The 21740-nt window shown below is 37.2% G+C and overlaps 1 protein-coding gene across 2 annotated transcripts in view; it reads left to right on the forward strand.

Annotated features, from left to right (window-relative positions):
- Window positions 1-21740, forward strand: part of WDFY3 (WD repeat and FYVE domain containing 3) — a 232575-nt gene that overhangs the window by 42288 nt on the left and 168547 nt on the right. For both annotated transcript variants that reach the window (XM_082652754.1, XM_082652755.1), the window contains exon 2: window positions 13141-13351. In XM_082652754.1, the coding sequence (XP_082508880.1) occupies window positions 13172-13351 (180 nt within the window). In that variant the 5' untranslated portion in view covers window positions 13141-13171. The remainder of the gene's footprint in view (window positions 1-13140; window positions 13352-21740) is intronic.

Raw genomic sequence — 21740 nt, forward strand, 5'->3', positions numbered from 1 at the left:
GGCCTGTTCAGGGAACAGAACTTAGGTGATGTGGTGTGAGCCGAAGCTGAGAGGAGGGATATTGCAGAAGATGGAGCTTCAAAATTAGATGGACAACAGATTTTGAGGAGCTTTTTATACCTTGCAAAGGGTTTTGACTCTACCTCATTGTAGGCGATTGTGTCTTTTTTCTTTTTTAATAAATTTATTTATTTATTTTTGGCTGCGTTGGGTCTTCGTTGCTGTGCGCGGGCTTTCTCTAGTTGCGGCGAGCGGAGGCTACTCTTCCTTGTGGTGCGCGGGCTTCTCACCGTGGTGGCTTCTCTTGCTGCGGAGCATGGGCTCTAGGCATGCGGGCTTCAGTAGTTGTGGCGCACGGGCATAGTACTTGCGGCTCGCGGGCTCTAGAGCGCAGGCTCAGTAGTTGTGGCGCACGGGCTTAGTTGCTCCGTGGCATGTGGAATCTTCCCGGACCAGGGCTCAAACCCGTGTCCCCTGCATTGGCAGGCGGATTCTTAATGACTGCGCCACCAGGGAAGCCCCCGATTGTGTCATTTTTAAGGAAAGTTATATACTGATCTGTTTGGAATTTTAGAAAAAGTACAGCCACTCCATGGAGGTGGTTAAAAACTGGAGTTGGTACTCCCACAGCAACTTGCATATAGTAAGCAGACACTTAAGAAATTTCAACAATGGCATTGCTCAGAAACTATTTAGAATTTTTTCCCCATAATCAGCTTCAGAGTCTGCAGTGCATTCTTTTGAATATTAGTGGTGAATTTTCAGTCTTTTTGAAAGGATTTGATATTTAGTAATCTGCAGAAGTTACTTGGGGGAAGTTTGGAAACTAAGGCAAATGAGCAAGCTGGGTAATTCCACTTTTGGTAAAACATGATACATGATGACACTAAGTTTTAGATATAGCTTATAAAATGCCTTGAAAGCAATCTTTAAAGAGGAATTTTTAAAAGTATTTTGAACCATGTCAGCATCATTTTGTGAATATAACCTTCTAAGATAACTAATGGGTGGGGCAGAATTTATCTGAATGTATAAATGTTGATGTTTTTATAAAAATAAAAGTATAGGAACTCACAGTTTTAAACCCTCATTACCATTATTATTTTTGTTGATATCATTATTTTATTACTTTTTTCTTTCATTTGTGAGGTTTTACTAATATAATTCTGCATAATCTTTTGCATTTGTCATTTTCCTTTCATTGCTTTCAGACCGCAGCATATATTCCAGCTCATTCCGTGATGATTTGTTATCAATACTGGGGAGCTGACCTCTTCTTTTTGATATTCCTTTGTTGTTGATGCACCAATTCCCTGTGGAGGATTCCACTTATTGACTTTTGTTTTGTCATCCTCTGCTTACCAACCAACCCTAACTATTAATAGTATTTTTTTTTTCTGCTTCTGCCTCTGCATTCACATTCATAGTTCTTACTTTCCAAATTTATACCAGTTTTCCCTGAATACTTTTATTCCTATGGAGTACTTAACACCTCCCAATAAAAATAGTCATATGGTAATGGTTTATTACTTTTTCAAGTAATAAGACTGAATTTAAACAAACCATAAAGAAGAAAGTAGTCATCTAAGCCTTCTTTGTTTTAAAATAAACAGATAAGGAATTTAGAGAAAATTCTTTCTCTTTGGCCTGTTTTAAATTAACCTTAACTTATTTTTGGCTTGAGCTGCCTCTAATTCATTCATTGTCTAAACTTTTATTGATCACTTTTTACTCATTTGTTAATCATGTATTGCTTGTATCTTTTTTGCCAGGCACTGTGTTAGACACTGAGGGAAGAAGTTGCATAGGACATGATCTTTGCCTTCCATAATCTTATTTGTCTAGTGTTGGAAAAAGATAAACAAAATAACAGTTACATAACAAGGTGAGAAATGCTATAATAAAAATATGCCCAGGATTGTATGGGAAAAGAAGGGAGCAACTTTATTAAACTGAGAGATTAGGGAATGCTTTCTAGAAGAGGGGACAGTTGAGCTGAGATTTGCAGGATGATTAGTAATTAGCTAAATGTAGAATTGCAGGGGGAAGGCCTACCACTCCCACCCCAGGAAGGGTATATGAAGGCACAGAACTGTGAAGGCACATCAGGGAGACGTGCAGGAGACAAAGCCTGGGTGGAATAAAGAGGAGGGTTAGATCCAGGGGCCAGGTAATGAAGAGCCTTGAAAGTTGTACTTTCCCTTAAAGCTATGGGAATTGTTGCTACATTCATTTGTTCATTTCTACTCTGTACTAAATCCTCAGCTAGTTGTTAAGCATTTGGAGAGCATAGCCTGCTTTTAGGGAATTCGTAATTTAATGAGAGATACTGATAATTAAGCAGAAAGAAATGATCTTTATTTAAGCAACTTGGTAACTTTTCAACTAAGAACAAATGGTTGTCAATGTACTTTTTTCCTGGAGATGTTTAAGAACTTCGACGTTTATGAACTGTGAAGACTTTCTATACAACGAAAACTAGGACATAACTTTTTAAAATTTTTATGTGTAATATGTAATTTTTTGTGAGGAATAGTAAAAGTAGCACATCCGGAATTCAGAATGTGTGTACATAAAATATGATGCTACCATATAGTAGGTGTATGACCATATGTAAGCCTTTTAACATTTATTTACCCACCACCTACTATGAACTAGGGATACAAAGTTAAATAAGATTTGGTTCCCACCACTGAAGACATGATAAATTAGTGGGAGTAAATAACCACTAATTGGTATATGTTTGTTACAGTAGAATAGCAGTAAGAATAGCTGTCGCTTACTGAGCACCAGTGCCAGACATTACCCTAAAGCGTTTTCTGTGTAGTACCGCATTCGGTGAATTACACTACACCGCCACTCTGGCCTAGGTTCTGATAGTTACTCTCTTCTTACACTTGAGGAATCTGATACACAAGGATGGTGACTGACCTGCTGAAGTTACGCAGCTGGTAAATGGTGCAGCTAGGATTTGAATCCAGGCAATTAGTTGCAAAGCCTCTGTAACCACTATACTATACTGTCTCTCTTAATGAATATTTTATGCCAGACTATTAAAGTACCATGGTAGGATAAAACAACAAATTCTGCCTGGAGGTTTGGGAAAGACTTCTCTGAGAAGGCGGACTGAGAGCTTAGCTGCTAGGAAAAGTGGTAGAGGGGCCTTCCTTGGCAGAGAGAACAGCATACACAAACACACAGAGGGCTAAAGAAACCAACAAGGCTGGGAGATACTTTCAGTGGAGCAGAATTTAGAGCAAAGAAGGTGGCTTAGTGAGAGAGGGGCTAGAAATATAAATGGGGCCAGAATGTCTAAGAATTTAGATATTAGATTAAGATGCTTCAGTTTATTCTTAGGCAATAGAGAATCAGCAGAGGTTTTCAATCAGAGAAATGGTATATCTGCTTTGTTTTTCAGAAGAAAACTGAGGAGCTGTAGGGAAGATGCACTCAAGACAGGGGCACCGGTCATATGGTAGTGAGACTGAGACTAATTTTATCCATCGTTTCAAAGAACCAGGCTTTGGTTTTTTTGATTTTCTCTGTTTTGCTCGTTTTCAATTTAATTGATTTGTTGCCCTCATTTATTTCTTTTCTTTTGCTTCCTTTAAGCTTAAATCGCTCATATTTTTCTAGTTTCCTAAGGTGGAAGGTTAGGCTATTTTTTATATCTTTTGTAGTATATGTTTTTAGTGCTACAAATTTTCCTCTAAGAACAGCTTTCACTGCATTTTATGCATTTTGATAAGTTATATTTTTATGCAGTTTAAAATGTTTAAAACTTTCTTTTGACACTTCTTTGTCTCATGTTATTTAGATGCATGTTGTTTAATTTCCAAATATTTGGGGGGTTTCCAGCTGTCTTTTGTTACGGATTTTCTGTTCAATTCCACTGTAATCTGATAGCATATTTGGTATGATTTCTATTCTTTTGAATTTGTTAAGGTGTGTTTACAGCTCAGTATGTGATCTGTCTTTTTTTAAATTTTTTTTTTGGCTGCGTTGGGTCTTCATTGCTGTGCTCAGGCTTTCTCTAGTTGCGGCGAGTGGGGGTTACTCTTCATTGCGGTGCGTGGGCTTCTCATTGCGGTGGGTGGCATCTCTTGTCGCGGAGCACGGGCTTAAGGCATGCGGGCTTCAGTAGTTGTGGCTCATGGGCTCTAGAGCGCAGGCTCCGTAGTTGTGGCACACGGGCTTAGTTGCTCCACTGCATGTGGGATCTTCCCGGACCAGGGATGGAACCCGTGTACCCTGCATTGGCAGGCAGAATCTTAACCACCATGCCACCAGGGAAGTCCCTGTGATCTGTCTTGGTGAATGTTCCATGTGAGTTTGAGAAGAATGTGAGTTCTGCTGTTGTTGGATGGAGTGTTCTGAAAATATCAACTATAGTTCTGGTTGGTTGATAGTACTGTTCAGTAAACTGTATTGATTTCCTGCACACTTGATCTATCAGTTATTGTATGAGGGCTATTGAAGTCCCCAACTCCAAAGTGGATTTGTTTTTTTCTTCCTTCAGTTCTATCAGTGCTTGCCACATGTGGGATTTTCATGTTAGGCTTATACATGTTAAGGATTGTTAAGTCTTCTTAGAGAATTGACCCTTTTGTCAGTATGTAATACCTCTAACTATCCCCGATAGTTTTCCTTGTTGTAAAGACTGTTGTCTAAAATTAATATAGTTACTCCAGCTTTCTTTTGACTGGAGTTAGCATGGTTTACCTTTCTCCATCTCTTTACTTTCAGTCTATCTGATTAGTTAAAGCGGCTTTCTTATAGACACTATATAGTTGAGATGTGTTTTTTAATTCACTCTGACCTTCTGTCTTTTAATTGGTGCATTTAGTCCAGTCACATTTAAAGTGAGTTTTGATATAGTTGGATTAATATCTGTCTTGTTTAAAACTTTCGTATTTGTTGCATTTTTTATTTGGTTCTTCCTACTCCCCTTCTGTCTTCTCTGGTTTTAACTGAGCATTTTACATGTTTTCCTTTTATCTCCTCTCTCTGTGTATCAATTAAACTTTTTTAAAAAAAATTTAGTGGTTGCCCTAGAGTGAACATTTTTTTTTACTAATATTCATCTACCTTCAAATAACACTTTATTACTGAGGTATGGTATGGGTATCTTATAAAAGTATTCCCAGTTCCTTATGACATTGCTGTTATTCATCTTACTAATTCAGAAACTTTAAGCACCCAATGCATTATCACTATTATTACTTTAAAAACAATCTTTTAGATCAGCTAAGGATAATAAAACAATTTTATTTTACCTTCATTTATTCCTTCTCTGACACCCTTCTCTTTATTATGTAGATAGAGACATACCCTGGAGATATTCCAGACCACCTCAATAAAGCAAGTCCCACCAATTTTTTGGTTCCCCAATGCATATAATATTTATGTTTACACTATACTGTAGTATATTGAGTGTGCAATAACATTCTGTCTAAAAAAGTATACATACCTTAATTTACTTTTACTCCTAAAAGAGTAAAATAATCTTTTACTCCTAAAAGACCATCATCTAACAACACAGGGTTGCCACAAACCTTCAATTGGTAAAAACAAAACAAAACAAAACAAAAAACAAACCTCAATTTGTGAAGCGTAATAAAACACAGTATGCCTGTACAATTTTCTGACCTATATCATTTTTTTCTCCCCAAACAGCTATTAATATTTCTGGTATGGCATGTCACCTCACAATACTTTCACATTTTTTGAGTGTCTGAGAAATTCTTTATTCTTTCTTCACCTTTTTTTTTTTTTTAAGATTTATGTATTATTTATTTATTTATTTTAGGCTGCATCAAGTCTTAGTTGTGGCACGTGAGATCTTTGTTGAGGCATGCGGGATCTTTCGTTGGGGCACACAGCCTTCTCTCTAGTTGTGGCACGCAGGCTCCAGGGCATGTGGGCTCACTAGTTGAGGTGCGTGAGCTCAATAGTTGTGGCGTGTGGGCTGAGGTTGCCCCGTGGCACGTGGGATCCCAGTTCCCCGACAAGGGATCGAACCCGCGTCCCCTGCATTGTAAGGCAGATTTTTTTTACCACTGGACCACCAGGGAGGTCCCTGATTTTTTCATTGGATATAGAATTCTAGGCTGGCGGATTTTTCTTCCAACATTTTAAATATTCAATATTTCCTTTCATTCTTTTCTTGCTTGAACGTTTTGGATGAGAAGTCCACTATAATATTCGTCCTTGTCCTTTTATAGGTAAGGTTTTCCTCCTCCTCCCACCCCCTCACCCCAGTCCCTTTCAAGAGTCTCTCCTTATCTTTGACCTTCTATAGTTTGAATATGATATGCTTAAATGTACTCTTTTAGGTATTTAATCTTGATATTCTCTGAGCTTTCTGTATCGGTGGTTTGGTGTCTGTCATTAATTTTGCAAAGTACTTAGACATTATTACTTCAAATATGCCACTCCTCCCTTTTCTCTTCTTCTGGAAGCTGATTTATCTTCAGGCTCACTGATTCTTTCCTTGGCCATATCGTCTACTACTGAGCTCATCAAAGCATTCTTCATAATTGTTACAGTGCTTTTGATTTCTTGCATTTCCTTTTGATTCTTTCTTAGAGCACAGTTGGTGGTTGTAAAGTGTGGAAGAGGGGAACTGTTTTATAATCCTGTGATTAAATCTCATTGTTTTAGTGGGCCTGTAACTCTTGGGCTGTGACCTTCACAAGTATTTCTCCAGGGCTGTTTCTTCCCTCAGCCCCCGTAGGTGAGACTGGAAGGTTGGTGGGGAGGGGGGGAGGAAGAGGTGGGGTGGGAGAGATGCCCTTCCCTCAGGTGAGACAAGGCTAAGATAGTCTTTTACTCTGGAAAGTCAGCCTTTGTTATAGAGTATCCTCTGGGAACATTTCAAAGTGATTGTGCTTCCCTTCCCTCTTGCCAGAGCCAGGAGGAGGGGATCTTTCCCACATCTCTGTGAGAAAGAATCTGGTGGGGTTCCTAGAAGTGCAACCCAGGAAAGTTGTGGTGAGAGCCTGAAGGCTGTGGCCCCCAGGAGTTTCTCCCTCTCATGCTAGCCTACTGTTAATAGATAAGCATATTTCATCTGTGAATTTCTGGATTTGCTTGTCTCTCCAGATTTCAGGGATTAGTTTGCCCTGCAACCTCAGTTCCCTGAGGGTTCCAGAAAAATCCTTGGTTTCCAGTTTATTCAGCTGTTTCTTGTGTAAGTACAGGAATGATGACTTCTAATCTCCTTACATTTTGGTGCTGAAATCCTGATTTTTAAAAATTTAACTTCTTTTTTCCTCCTAACTTTTAAGAATTGTACTATTCCATAATACAGGTGTACCATGAGTTGCCTATTCATCTATTAAAGGACTAGGCTATTTCTGATTTTTTGTTATTGTAAACAATTATAATAACATATAATGCAGTAAACTGTCTTGTACTGTGAGTATTGCTCTAGGACAGCTTCCTGGAAGAGGTATCACTAGATGAAAGAGTAGGTATGTTGATACTATGAGATTGCCCTTAAAAAGGCTGCTAATTCAACAAGGTGTGTACATTTCAATTTTTTCTATTCTTACTATGTATATATTTTGTAAGTCCTATCAATTTTTTGCCAAATTGAGCAAATAGTTGTACTTGTTTTTATTTGCATTTCTCTGATTATTAGAGATTTTTAAGTGCCTTTTTATATGTGCATTGTGTTGCATTTCATGTGTATAGTATTTTTACGGGGGATAGTCTATTTCTATTAAATTTTTATTTTGTTATCGTGTTGTTGATTTTAAGAGTTCCATGGATAATCTCGTTATTAATGCTTTGTTATAAGGTTGCTATTATTTTTGTGTTTTTTTTGCTTGTCTTTTAACTTTGTGGTATTTTTAGCTATAAATCTGTCTTTTTTTCCTTTTAAGAAGAATTTACCCTAAATTATAAGTGTTTCCTTTTATATTTGCTTCCAGTGTTTTACTGTTTGTTTACATTTAGATCTTTAATCCATTTGGAATTATTTTTATTTATGAAAATAATAATTTTAGAAAAATCAAACTTTATGTTGTAAGAGGTCTGCAGAATTGTAGAATTTTCTCCACAGTATCCAGCAACCCAAAATTAGACGTGGAGAAATTGTGTGGTTGAATTCATCCAGGCATGGGTACTAGTTGGAAATATGTATAGGCAGGAGTACAGGAGAACTGAAGGTACAGTTGTTAATGTATTGAAGAGACTGAACATCATCTGAGGAGTAGAACTGGGAAAAGTTAAGAGGAATAAGCGATTCCAGTGAAGACCACAGATTTAGGAAGTGGGAAAGGCAGGTGGATTGAAAATTAAGATCTCACAGTAAGATTTCAAAACTTGAAATTTCAGAAATAGAGAAATTCCTAGTGCTGTTAGGTCTAGGATATGGCCCTGAAAGTTCTAGGCCTACTTATATGCACTTCACTCCTGAGGTTAGTCTCCCTGCTGTGTGCCATCCATCCACTGAGGATACTGATACATTCACAGAGCTGAATGACTTGAGCTAGAGGTTAGTGGAGATACAGGTATAATGCAAAATGTGTCAGTAGAAAGCAGTCACAACTTAACAGAAGCATCATGCTACAAAAATTCTTTTACAGGTCTTTCATACAAAATTTTGAACACATTTTCTTATAAAGATACACTTTCAGAGAATGCTGGAGAATTTCTGGTCAGCCTACAAAAGTTTATCCCATAATATAATTTAATTGTACTATTTTAATCATATCAAATAACTGTCATGTAACTATTGGGGTAAATGTGCCTTTGGGGCTCCCAAAACAGCAGCAAGGGCCCTAGAAGGAGGGGTTTGAGAAAGGTGTCAGAGAGATGTCAGTAGTGGCTACCCATGATTGGAAATCATATCTAAATGAAGTGTCCTTAAATGGAAGCAATATCCTTTCATCTGTGAGAAGAGAAAATTAAGCACAATGGAAAAGATGTTTTGAGAAATTGTCCAGTTCAATATATGTGTAGGATGATGAGTTCACCGATGGGGTCAGAAGGGTGAAGGATGTTGGGAATAGGTCTTAAGTAATTGTATTTTGCCATAGAAATGAGATGGCTGATCTTGTCATGTCTCATAGGTGGGGCTAAAATCTGATATGACTGTTCTTGAAAGGCAAAAACAATGTTTCAGCAGGTAGAAATTTTAAATTCTAATTCAGGACTGTATTAGTAGTTCTTTTTCAATGTATGGGTTAGATTGCTGGGTTATATACACAGTTTTTTGGGAGCCTCTCAGAGTTCTGCTTTCATTCTAAAGTGTAAGAAGGGCTTCCCTGGTGGCGCAGTGGTTGAGAGTACGCCTGCCGATGCAGGGGACACGGGTTCGTGCCCCGGTCCGGAAGTGCCCCGGTCTGGGAAGATCCCACATGCCGTGGAGCGGCTGGGCCCGTGAGCCATGGCCACTGAGCCTGCGCGTCCGCAGCCTGTGCTCCGCAACGGGAGAGGCCACAACAGTGAGAGGCCCGTGTACCGCAAAAAAAAAAAAAAAAGTGTAAGAAGTTTTGCCTTTGCTCTTCACAATGTAAGAAAATAAATAGGATCTTTTTCCCCAGAAAGTTTAAGAAAAAATTAAAAACCTGAGGAATTATATATAATTATTTGATGAAACTATAAGATTTTCCCTGAGTCCTGTGAGCTATTTATTTCTTCTCGTGGAATTAAGGAGTTACTTAGAAAAGCTATTTTAAGTTTTTAGCTGAGCTACTCAAAGGCCATTAGTTACTTGGCAAATATATGTTTACAAATTTAGGCTATTTACTTGTTCTATAATTTAAATAATGGCAGACTGTTTAAAGGACTTAAACAGTTTTTCAGGCATTTCCAGAGGATTTTTAAGCTTTAACACAAGAGATTAGAATAAGAACTACTGTCTGGACTCATTGCAATAATTATCTCATTGCTATTTAAATAACCCCCTGTTGGCAGTACAAACACTTTTCTCTTGTGAAACAAAATAGAGTTTGCATTAGAAAACTAGTTCTTATGCACAATAATCTTTGTAAATATTTTGAAAATCCCTGATAACATTACCCCCCAAAATAATCCTTCTATGATTTGTCCTCAGTATTATTAAATTTTGCCTATCTCTTCTGTATTGCTTTAGAAACCTCTTATTGAGTATCTAAGAAATAAATTTTCCCTTAATTTTTTATTTATCACTTTGTAAGTCTCTAAAACATAGTACTGTAAGAGCCCACACTCTTTCCTTTGCCTTACTTGCTTAAATAACGAAAAATGTAAACGAAAAGAAATTAAATGTTTCATGATCAAGCTGAAGGAAGAAGTATAAAAACTGTTGAACATAATTAATGTGTTTGGCACTTTATATAAATGATGTTATTTTATGTATGCATTACAAAAAGCCTATGAGGAAAGATTTTACGGGTGAGAAAAACCCAAGATTCAAGGGAATTAAGAGACTTTCACCTGAAGTTACCTATCTTATATGGACGTGTTGGTACAGATTTCACCAAGAAGTACCCATTCTTTTCTGCTCTTTCACTGCTGAAGGGTACTTTAAACATGATAGTTCTTGGTCTGAATTATACTTTAAGTTACAGACATTGAAGTGCAGACAAAGCAATGAGTCAGCAATCTGATATGCTTAAGTGTTTCTTGGTAAATTAGGAGAAAAGGAGGAATCTGAATTTTTTTCCCCATTACTGAGATTATCTGAGTAATCGAGAAATACCAGTAAATCCATTTAGCTGATTGATATATTGGGTTGGCCAAAAAGTTCGTTCAGGTTTTTCCATACCGTCTTACGGAAAAACCCAAACAAACTTTTTGGCGAACCCAATATATCCCTTTGTATCCGACAAATATAAAATAATGGTGGTACGATAGCTTGATTTACATCTAGCGAATGTCTTTGTGTGATTATGTGTGTGTGTTTACTGATAATTGATTAGTGTATCTTCAGAAAAGTCAAACATTTCTTTTGCATTCTAACTGCAACTTGATGCTAGCTAAATAAATATTCTAGAGTCACAGTTGCCAAAAATTTTGTAATTTAAAATAGGCACATGAATATAAGTAAGCAGGAAGGGCTGAACCAGTAGGTGGGAGTCCTGGATTCTCATTCAGTTCTTTTTCATTGTGAGATTTTGAGCAAATTGTTCTTGTCTTGAGGCCTCACAAAAAGGTAGAATTAATCCCCTCCTCAGTCCCCTTGCTTAAGTTGGAATGAGGACCAAAGGGAATGGTCTGAAAGTGCTTTGACTCTCTATAAATAAGGATTGATGCTTGGCTTTTTAATGACCTAGACCCCTTTGAAAGCTGGAGATCTATTTAAAATGTTTTTTGAAGTGTTAGGGGATCATGAATCCTGTAAATCCTATCCACAAGCTTTAGATTATGAACTGAAGCTATGGGTTAAGGAAAAAGAGTAGATCTATGTATAATCTGAAGTGTTAGCTAATTTATGCAAGTTTTATAGTTAACTTCAAATTTTATATTTGTCCTGGGGGTTTCCAGGACGAAAAATACCAGCATATAGTAGGCTCTTTGAATGTATTTGTTGAAATCTTTATAATGTATACTTGGGGAACTTAACACGTTTTTCCGAGAATGAAATATGTTGAACAAGTTTGAACCGGACTGACTTTCACTTGTCATTTTGTAGTTCAGAGGGTCTCCTCGGCCCTGTGCCTGTGGTCTGAGCACTCTTCCCCACTACTGGACACCTTAGCAGTATTGAGTGCTCTTTGCACAGAGGTCCCTTGGTGCAGACCAGCCTTTGGCAGGGTGTTTTCCTGCTTCTCACCTGTGATGAGTCGCAGGTGGCCTCCTGTTGCAGTCAAGCTAGAATGCATAAACATGCGCCCGCAGGCAAACACGGAATCCACTCAAAATTCTCAAGGGCAAGCATATTTAAGATGCTAGTTCTTCTTAATGGTTTAAAAAAATCAATAGATGTTTAGTAAATAAACGTCTAGCTCTGCAGTGGTCTCTCATTTCTTAAGAAATGCCATGCTGGCTTATGTGGCAAAATTAAAAATTAATCTTCAGATTACTCCTGCTTTTCTACAGGTTAGAAAGCAAAATTGCCTTTTACTCAAGTTCAGTATATCCCATAGTGTCCTCCCAGCCTTCCTGATTCTTTTTGTAAGATATCCTGTTTTTGTGTCTGAAATTAGCTAATTGCTGGCAGGCACAGTTCATGGTGGTTGAAAAGGGCTGATGATGCTTTCTGAAAGCTTAGCGTTATTGATTCTGGTGTATGTTCTAACCCAGTGATTGGTTTACTTATTTCTTAACTGCAGTTCTAGCCAGGGATACATACATTTTACATTGTGATTCAATACACATGAATACACCCTTACCTAAAATAAGTTTCATGAAATAATAATTACCCTTACTACATGTATTCCAATATCTTCTATTTCATTAAAAATATTTTTATTGAGGTATATAGTTGATTTACAATATTATATTTTACTTCTTTTTTTTAATTGCTTGTCATGATCTATTAAATGAATTAACATGACCTGCCAAAGGGTTTCAAACTGTAGTTTGAAAAAACAGTCTTAAGTTATATGACAATTTTCACTTTTTTCTTATGATTTATAATATATTTGAGGGTATCATTTCATTTAATTTGCATTTTTCAAACTACAAGTCTTCAGTGAGGACTATCCCAAGTGTAATCCTTCATCTACAAAGAAAGTTAAATAATTGAAAACAGAAAACTTTGTGGGGATTTTTGTTTTTTTCACTTGTTTGGATGTTTTGAAGTGAGGGTGAATTTTCTGTGCTTTTATTCTTTTTCCATATAGTCAACTATTAAGCAACATATTAATTATAAGATTTATGATCCCTTTATTTGTTGAACTTTGTTATGACTAACTTGGAAATGTTTGTTGCTCGTCCAGCAACAATTAATTTTTTACATTTAATGTTTTACATTTTATACAAATTGTGGCAAAGCCGGTAAGGAACACTGAGTGGCATAATTTGTAACTTGTCATTTAGGGAGATTTATCAAAATTAGCTTTGCCTCTCTACCTTTTCTGTTCAAAAAAGTAGAAAAAATATTTTAGGCAGAATTTTTTTGTTTTTCTGGCTTTTAATGAGCTCCGTGCATGCTTGACCTGGTCAAGACAATGACATTTTGACTGTATGAACATCTTCTTACAGAATTAGAAGTGTTTATCACCAACCAGCCAAGATGAATATGGTGAAGAGGATCATGGGGCGGCCGAGGCAGGAGGAGTGCAGCCCGCAAGACAACGCCTTAGGACTGATGCACCTCCGCCGACTCTTCACGGAGTTGTGCCATCCTCCCCGGCACATGACTCAGAAGGAACAAGAAGAGAAACTGTACATGATGCTGCCAGTGTTTAACAGGGTGAGTCCAGGTTGCCAAGCACATGCCTTTTGTGATGGGGTGGTACTGCAGGAGTCTTGAGGTTATAATAAGTCACAGATGGGAAAAAAAAATGATAGAATGAATGAATTTTTAAGAAGCTGATTCCTTCCTTTCAATTTGCTATAAGGTGATTTGATGTGAGATCTGGTCAGAATGAACTCCTCTTAGTTCTAGCAGATAAAAGGAAGATTGCGAGCATTTTGTAAAATGTTCTTCTAATGGTTGATACTTGGAAGAGGGATAGGTTGTAAATTACCACTTATGTTATTTCCATTACCTTTTGAAGTGATGATTTATGGCATCAAATGGTGCAGTCGCCCAAGTCCTTTTTACACTTTGAAGAATCATCTCAGTTTATTTTGTTGTTTGGTGGATTTTCTGTAAAAGAACTTGTAAGAGGATAGTTATAGGCTCTAGAGAGTCAAAATAGAGCTAATGTTTTAATGTATTTTGTCAAGTTGATCACATGTAGCAATCTTAATGGGGATTTTAAAAATTTTTATCAAAGATGTATATGTACATAGTTTAAAAAGTCAAGTACTTCCGCAGGCTTATAGGGCCCTGCTGCTCTCCACTGCTAATTGTTGCTGCCACTTTTAGCTATTTCAGCTTTTACATAACAAACAATACTTATACTGCTGTCGTGATTGTTCAGTTTTAATTGACTTCTTACTGAGAAATAGGAGAATTAGCTTTTTTTTTAAACTCCCCATGCCTCCAAAGCATGCACACACATACATTCACTCATACATGCTACCCTCCTCTTGTCCTTCCCATACAATAATCCCATTTGTTTAAATAAGATTCAGTGCTTACAGTCTACTGACCCTGCTGTAAATATTATTCATAGATGAACCTTATAGCAAACCACCACTATTTTGCCACTCTTATAGAACTTGTTTTCCTCAGACTTTTTAACATAACTGTCTCAATTTCTGTCTTTCCTCATGTCTCTTTCTTTTTCTCCCCCATCTCTCTTTTTCTCTCCTTAGACCTATCTCTGTCCTTCCCCTATCTTTCTCTCCTTCCCTTCCTGTTTCTGTCTCTTTCTCCCCATCTCTGCCTGTCTTTTCCTGTGTCTCTCTTCCCCATCTCTCTCTCCTCTCTCTGTTCCCCTCTCTTGGTCTCTGTCTCTCCCCCCCGACCCCCCAGTTCTCTTTCCTTGTTTCTCCCCTCCCATGTCTTTCTCTTTCCCCTGCATCTGTGACTCATTGTCTCCCTCCCAAAGTCTCACTTGATCTCTTTATTGTTTGTTCTCTGTGTCTGTTAGTCTTTCTGTCTGAAATTTTCTAGGTTCTTCTTCTCAATATTTTGAAATTTTATTGAGGCTTCATGATGAACCTTCTTAATCTGCAAACTTGTACTTTTCAATTCTGGGAAAATATTTTGAAATATTTCTTTGTTAATATTCTTCCCCTTTTCTGCAGCTCTGTCAATCAAATATTAACTCTTTTGGATTAACCTTATGCTGTCATATTTTTAACGTCCTTGAATTCTTCTTTATTAATTTAAAATTCTGTAATATCTCCTCATCCCTCTGAAAATATTAAAGCTTTTTCAAGTTTTCTTATGCTTCTTTCATTGTTATTTGCTTCAGATTACTGTTTTTTCTTTGTTTATATTATTTTCTTTCATATTAGAGTAGTCTCCAGATGTCTGGTGATAATTGTCTATACACTGATATTTAGGAATGAGGTATTGAAACACTAATTGGAAAGTACGTGTGCAGGGGTTAGACTTTTCCAGTAGTAAGATGATCTGGCTGGATAAAATGCAGAGATTCGTTAACCTAGGATATGTTGATATTCCAGGAAGGGATGTTTTCCAGTCTCCTGCCTGGAGCATATATACTTGCTAGTGTTTTCTATGTTTCATATTCAGTAGATTGACTTTCACTTAATCTCCAGTTTGCACCTATCAGTGTTCTTGGTTGTTCCTCTCTAAGGGTTAGACCTCCAGGTGTGTACTGCACTTGGGAGGAGCAGTCACCTTCAGTTTCTGGGCTGTTAAATAAGAATATCTACCTTGTGGGGTTGGTATGAAGATTAAGTAAGATAATGTACTTAAAGCACTTAACAAATGCTTGTCCTAGGGAACTTGTGTCTATTATTGTTACTGTTGTTATGGCATTAAAAATAAAGACATTACAAGGTGAAGCAAAGATTATAAACTATTTATGCTGAAATAATTTCATATTGAATATATGCTGAAATACATCTAGTTTATGTGTTACTCACATCAAGCCAAAGGCTAATTAGACAACAGAGAGGAGGGATAGACTCTACATATTCTATGTTTATTTGTTTGCTTATCTCTTCATTTATTCTGTTATTGTGCATTACTGATTCAGTAAATATGTGTCAAACAAATAGACATTGTGCTATACATTGGAGTTCTGAGATAAGATAGTCCAGTTTTATAAATCAGAAGTGTCATGAGGAAGATAAACATGTATTTCTGTTGGAGAAGAGATAAACACATAAACAGATAATGGAATAACAAAGAAATGTAGTATTAGAGACACAGCAGAGTATTATGGCACCCCTGAGAAGAAAGTTATCGGAAAGTCTGTGGGGATCAGGGAAGGGGCGTCTCCCATGAGAATGGGATGTGATTCTTGAGTCCTTAAAAGATATGCATTAGCCAGCTTGGAACTAACTGGGCTAAATTAACCAAGAAGGTAATTAGAGTAAGAAGTTAAAGCATGAATCAAGGTAAAGGCTACAAACATTTTGATGTGTGCTAGCATCTATAAGTGGTCCAAGAAGTTGACATTATGTCGAGGAAGGGTACTGTTAAGTTTAATAGGCACATCATGACAGGTTTTATATCATATTAAGTGCTAATACTTTTTCTCCGAGGTGTGCAGAGCCAATGAAGTATTCTAAGCAATAGAATAAGAAAGGAGAAGGGACCAAAGCAAGGCTGTCTCTTAGGTTTCTCATTTGGGAAACTGGGTGGATATTTTTCCTAGTAGCTGAGAAGGAGAGATATAGGGGACAGATTCAGTCTGGGGCATTGAGTCCAAACTGTTGATATTTGTGAACTTCCCAAGTGGAGGTATTCAGTAGGCAATTAGAAAGCTCAGGTGAGGGACTGTGGGGACTACTGCAGATATGTGGTAGTTGGAACCCTGGAAGGGGATAAGACATTACTCGTGCCTCCTACTGCCCCATGAGTAGTATGCTAAGGATGAACCATGGAGAATATGAATGTTTAGTGAAAGAAGGGGAACCCATAAAGGATACAGAACAGGAATGGGTCAGTAGCAGTACAAAAAGAATCAGGAGAGGCTGGTTATGGAACTCAAGAGATAAAAGTTGCAAGAAGGAGGAGAGCAGTCAACACCATCCTGTACATTAGAGAGACCCAGTAAGATGGAGACTGAAAAATGTACATGAGATTTGCCAGTTTGAAAGTTACTAGAATGGAAGCACGAGAAAGCAGTGAGTTGAGCAGTGAATGGGAGATGAGAAGAGACAGTATGGACTCAGCTTGTAGAAATATGAAAGAAGAGGGGACAAAAGAGATTGATGGAGGTGAATTTGGCAATAGGGGGTTTGTGTTTGTATATTTCTGGTGTTTTACTTTGTTTTTAAAAATGGGAGAGATCCAGGCATGCTCATGAAGAGAAGGAAAGAAACCAGCAGAGGGGGAAATTGGAAATTTTTAAGACAGTGAAATTGAGCATAGAGTCAAATTACAGGTGGGTGAGTGAGCCTTGAACAAGAGACACCGCATGCTGCAGGAGAGCATGTCTTGTTGGGTGTGAGCACAGATTTGTAGTGAAGGTAGTGGAAAGTTGAATAAGATCTTGCTTGATGACCTCAGTTTCTTATAGTTATCAACAGAAGATGTGGTCTGTTAAGAGTCTGGAGTAAGCAGGTCGAGTAGGAGACTTTAGGGAATGGTGATGGTTTGGAATATTAATGAAAGGGAATCAAGAAGGATAGTTGAAAGGGACAATAAAGGGCTTAAAGAGTTTTGAGGGCTCAGTGAAGGTTGGAGATAGTAAATTTGTACTGGATCTTATCCATGCAGGCGTGTGTGATTTTTCTCATTCAGTTACAAAGCAGCGTGTGTGTAGAAGTAGAAAAGACGGATAGATGCGTTATATTGGGACTGAGGTTTTGCTGGGCTGGTAAAGCAAGAAGGGCAGGAGTAGAGGGACAGAGCATAGTTAGAGAGACTAATTCACATATCACTCGTGGAATTGGGTGGGATACCATAGGAACAGAGCAGAGGATGTTCATTTTTTAATCTATGAGATAAAAAGGCTGAGAGTGAGGGAGGGGAGGGGATGATAGGGTAGGAATATGAGGAGAGGTAGGGAAAGGTTTAAGACAGCTGTTTTGAAATTGGGAGAGAACTGATTATGGACAAGCTATTTTTTCAAGCCCTGTTGAGGTAACAGTCATTAATTTTTATTGCAACCAGTCCTGGGAAGTTGGTTGTTTTTTATTTTAATGTTTTTGTTTTACTTCAATGTCACAATGTACTATTAGCTATTAAGTAGTTTGAGATAATTTCCTTCTCTCAGATTCATAAACACTGAAAAGGTGATGATAATGTTAAGAGTAGTTAGGACAATTGTTATTCTCAGCTATTAATATAGATTAATAACTAATATCCTGCATATGTGTCCCATGTATTTCATCAGTTAAGCTTCCACAGTCAATTCAAGTGAGTCTTAGACTAGAAGACTCAAACAAATACTTGAGGTTTTTGGGGTTTTTTTTTTTAAGAAGATTTAAGTTGCTTTAGTGATTATTCTCTATTGCTTAGACTGTCTTAGTTCTGTTGTGTTCTGTGTTGCCATGAGTCTCTATTCTTTCAAGTCAGAAGTTTTTAGTTGGCTGATTAAAAGCATATACATATGCATTGCCTAAACCTCTAATACAATGAGTGATTTAAATATCATAAAGTTTCATTCAACTTTTTTTTCTGTTTTATTGTGCTTCGCTTTATTGCAGTTTTTACAAATTAAAGGTTTGTGGCAACCCTGCATTGTCAGATGATGGTTAGCGTTTTTTTTAATTAATTAATTTTTTATTGAAGTATAGTTGATTTACAATGTTGTGTTAGTTTCAGGTGTACAGCAAAGTGATTCAGTTATATATATATATTTTTATACATATATACATATATTTATTCTTTTTCAGGTTCTTTTCCTTTATCAACTTTTAACTAATGAAAAGAAAGTTATTTCTGTACTATTGTGACCAATTTAAAAAATATATAAATTATATTCATTGGCCTATCATTAACAAACTAAAATTATCCTTAGATAAGACATCACATCCATTAAATTTTGATATAGATAACCATATTTATTTAATGGTTTGACAATTTATACTTGAACGTTCTACACTAGTAAGAAATAGCTTAGATGAATGAATAGCTCAGTATGGCTCCAGACATCCTGCCACGATTGCCAAAAATGAACTATACTGTTGATTTTTGAGACTTTGTTTGATTCATGCCAAATGGCAAATAAACCATATTACAGTTAGACATGGATATCCATCTACAGAATCGTTTTTAAAGTGTGCTCCATACTGTTATTTCAGTGTGTGATTTTGGCCTTTAAGAGACACGAGGTTGAGAAATGGCATGTGTTAAGCCCCTTTTTCTGGGCCAGGACTCATGCTGGGTTCTTCAGCTGCCTCCTGTGCTCTTCATCACAGTCCTGCAAGGGCACTGCTGGTATCCTCCTTCTCACCAGTTCTCTCAAACTGAAAGATTATGGTGAGGTCTGAGAATAGCTGGATAATATTTAATCAGCATTCTTAAAAATAATTAACCTTTAGTCCCAAGAACAAAAGCTTACAGAAAAAAAATACTTCATTTAAACGTATTAAAACATGAATAGCATTTTAGTCATCTAAAAGTTAACTGCCATTGTTAATTACCTTGGTGTATGTTATCATACTAAATTGTGTATGTTAAAATATAATCTTTACTAACTGGACCTTCTTTTAGAGACTCCTCTTGTTTTTGAATTTGCTTCTGATTTATATTCAAGAAACATCTAAGTTGAATCCAATGTCTCTTTTTTTTTTTTTTTTTTTTTTTTTGCGGTACGCAGGCCTCTCACTGTTGTGGCCTCTCCCGTTGCGGAGCACAGGCTCCGGACGCGCAGGCTCAGCGGCCATGGCTCACGGGCCCAACAGCTCCGCGGCATGTGTCCCCTGCATCGGCAGGCGGACTCTCAACCACTGCGTCACCAGGGAAGCCCCCAATGTCTCTTTTTTTATCCCTCACAAGTAACCTTTACTTTTTAAATTGTTGGCTTTAGAGGAAGGATACTCAAGTTCAGAACCAAATGCGAGATAGATCAAGGGTCAGACAAATGAACTATTAACATATATGAGGCTTATGTTTACAAATATACAGCTTTGTTACTTATTGCATAGTACCAATATTGGAGAATGGAGCTTAGGTCTGTGCAACAAAGGACTTCCTAGTTTCACCCTTGATATGGTTAAGCTTACTTACCCAGTCATTGGCAAAAGTGGGCAAGCCACACTCAGAGCAGATGAGAGTACATGTTCTCTTGAGGCGGGCGTACCCTAGAGGGAGAGAGAGGGACTGAGATACACCTTCTCATTTTCTTCTCCTGCAAGTTCGTGGTCCTTAGAACAAGAAGACTGTAAGTGTTAATGTAATGATTTATATTAATTGGTAAATGCAATTACATCTTCACTGTCAATTTTCAAAATCTGTTAGATATATCAAATTATTCATATACTCTGTAACTTAATTTTAGATATTACGTATATTTAGGGGGAAAAAGACACCATTTTAGAAAACTTTGTAAAAATTCCTACCTCTCTTTTACTAATATTTAATAAAATTTTACTGAATAGCTTCATTTGGTAACAAATATATATTGAGCCGCTGCTTCCTGCATGCCATTATACAACACCATTCATTTGTTCCCCCTGAGTATACCAAAAATATTTTAGTTGAGGAGCAGCCAGGAAATTTTCTGAAATTTATTTAGGTGGATATTTAAAATGACCCTTCTAAAAACAAGTTGAGCTGTGCTAATTCCCTCGCAAGGTGAACACTGTGCAAAGGTATAGTGATAGGGTTCCTGCAAAGTTTAATTCAGGCAGTATATTACTGGGTGACTAAGAGCACAGCTTGGAATCAGACCTAGTTTTGAATTCTGTCTCCACCACCTCCTGGCATCTACCTTCTCTAACCCTTAATTTCTTTTTCTGAAAAATGGGAGTAATGTGTAGGATTTCATGAGATTCGAATGACATTATGTCAAGTATTTGAATAGTGCTAGGCACACTGTAAAGCCTCATTATATGATAATTGTTGTTATTTTTATTAAGTTTGCTAAAAGGCTTTTTGTTCCTCAGCACTGTTTTTTTCATCTGGGTAATGAATGTCACATGTCTATTATAGAATCATCCCTCTGAGTTGAGTGTATTACCGACCAGTTCTCTTGCTCAACTCTCCCCTTTAACAGATGAGGGAACTAAGAACCAGAAAATTTTGACCAGAGTCCCTGTGGGTGGGAAGGTGAATCCCAGCTCTGTGCTCCATCCTCTATTTCCCACTATTTGTGGAAGGTGGTGAATACATACCTAATATTTTTAGATTTAATTGTTGAAGTCAGTCACCAAAAAATCTCTTTTCTTTACTGCCTTACACATTCAGTATTATCTAAAATGCCAGATACATGTTTTAGTCCCTGTACTTCTCCAGCCTTTTCTTGCTGCATTTCCCCTCTCATTGGAAACACTCCAGCTTCACCCACGCCTTTTGATCTCTCAAGCTCCCAATCTCTTGCCCACGGTCTTAGCACAGTTCTTCTCACTGCCCAGAACCCTCGTTCCTTGGCTGTTTGAATTGTGACCTTTTTTCATTATTCAGTATCATCCTTCTGGGTCAGTGTCATCTCAGAGAGCGTTTCTGATAACCTTTTCTCACTCCAGGCATTCCCTTTCAGTTACCCTGTTTACTTCCTTTATAATGCATCACTATCCAACATAATTTTCATTTTTAAAATAGCTTAACTTTTGTCTCCTGTGCTAAAATGTACATTCCGTGAAAACTGGAATTATATTTGCTTTATTTGCCTTTGCATTCACAGTTCTTTATTTACTTTTGTATTCAAGGTTCCAAATATTGCCTGGCATATATAGTAGACCAGTAAATATTTATGAGTGAATAAATGAAAGAGTGAATCAATCAGTAGTGTTGGATCACTAGATTAAAGATTGTTTACGTTAAAGAAGCAGTAGTTCATTTCAGATTAGCAAGTAGGACATGGTCCTTTTTCTGTAACATTTGGCTTGGTCAATTCAAGCAACACAGCTTTTGAAAAAAATTTCCTTATGAAAATAAA

Source organism: Grampus griseus (assembly GCF_964374135.1).
Source record: "Grampus griseus genome assembly, chromosome: 4".
In the NCBI taxonomy this organism is placed as follows: Eukaryota; Metazoa; Chordata; class Mammalia; order Artiodactyla; family Delphinidae; genus Grampus; species Grampus griseus.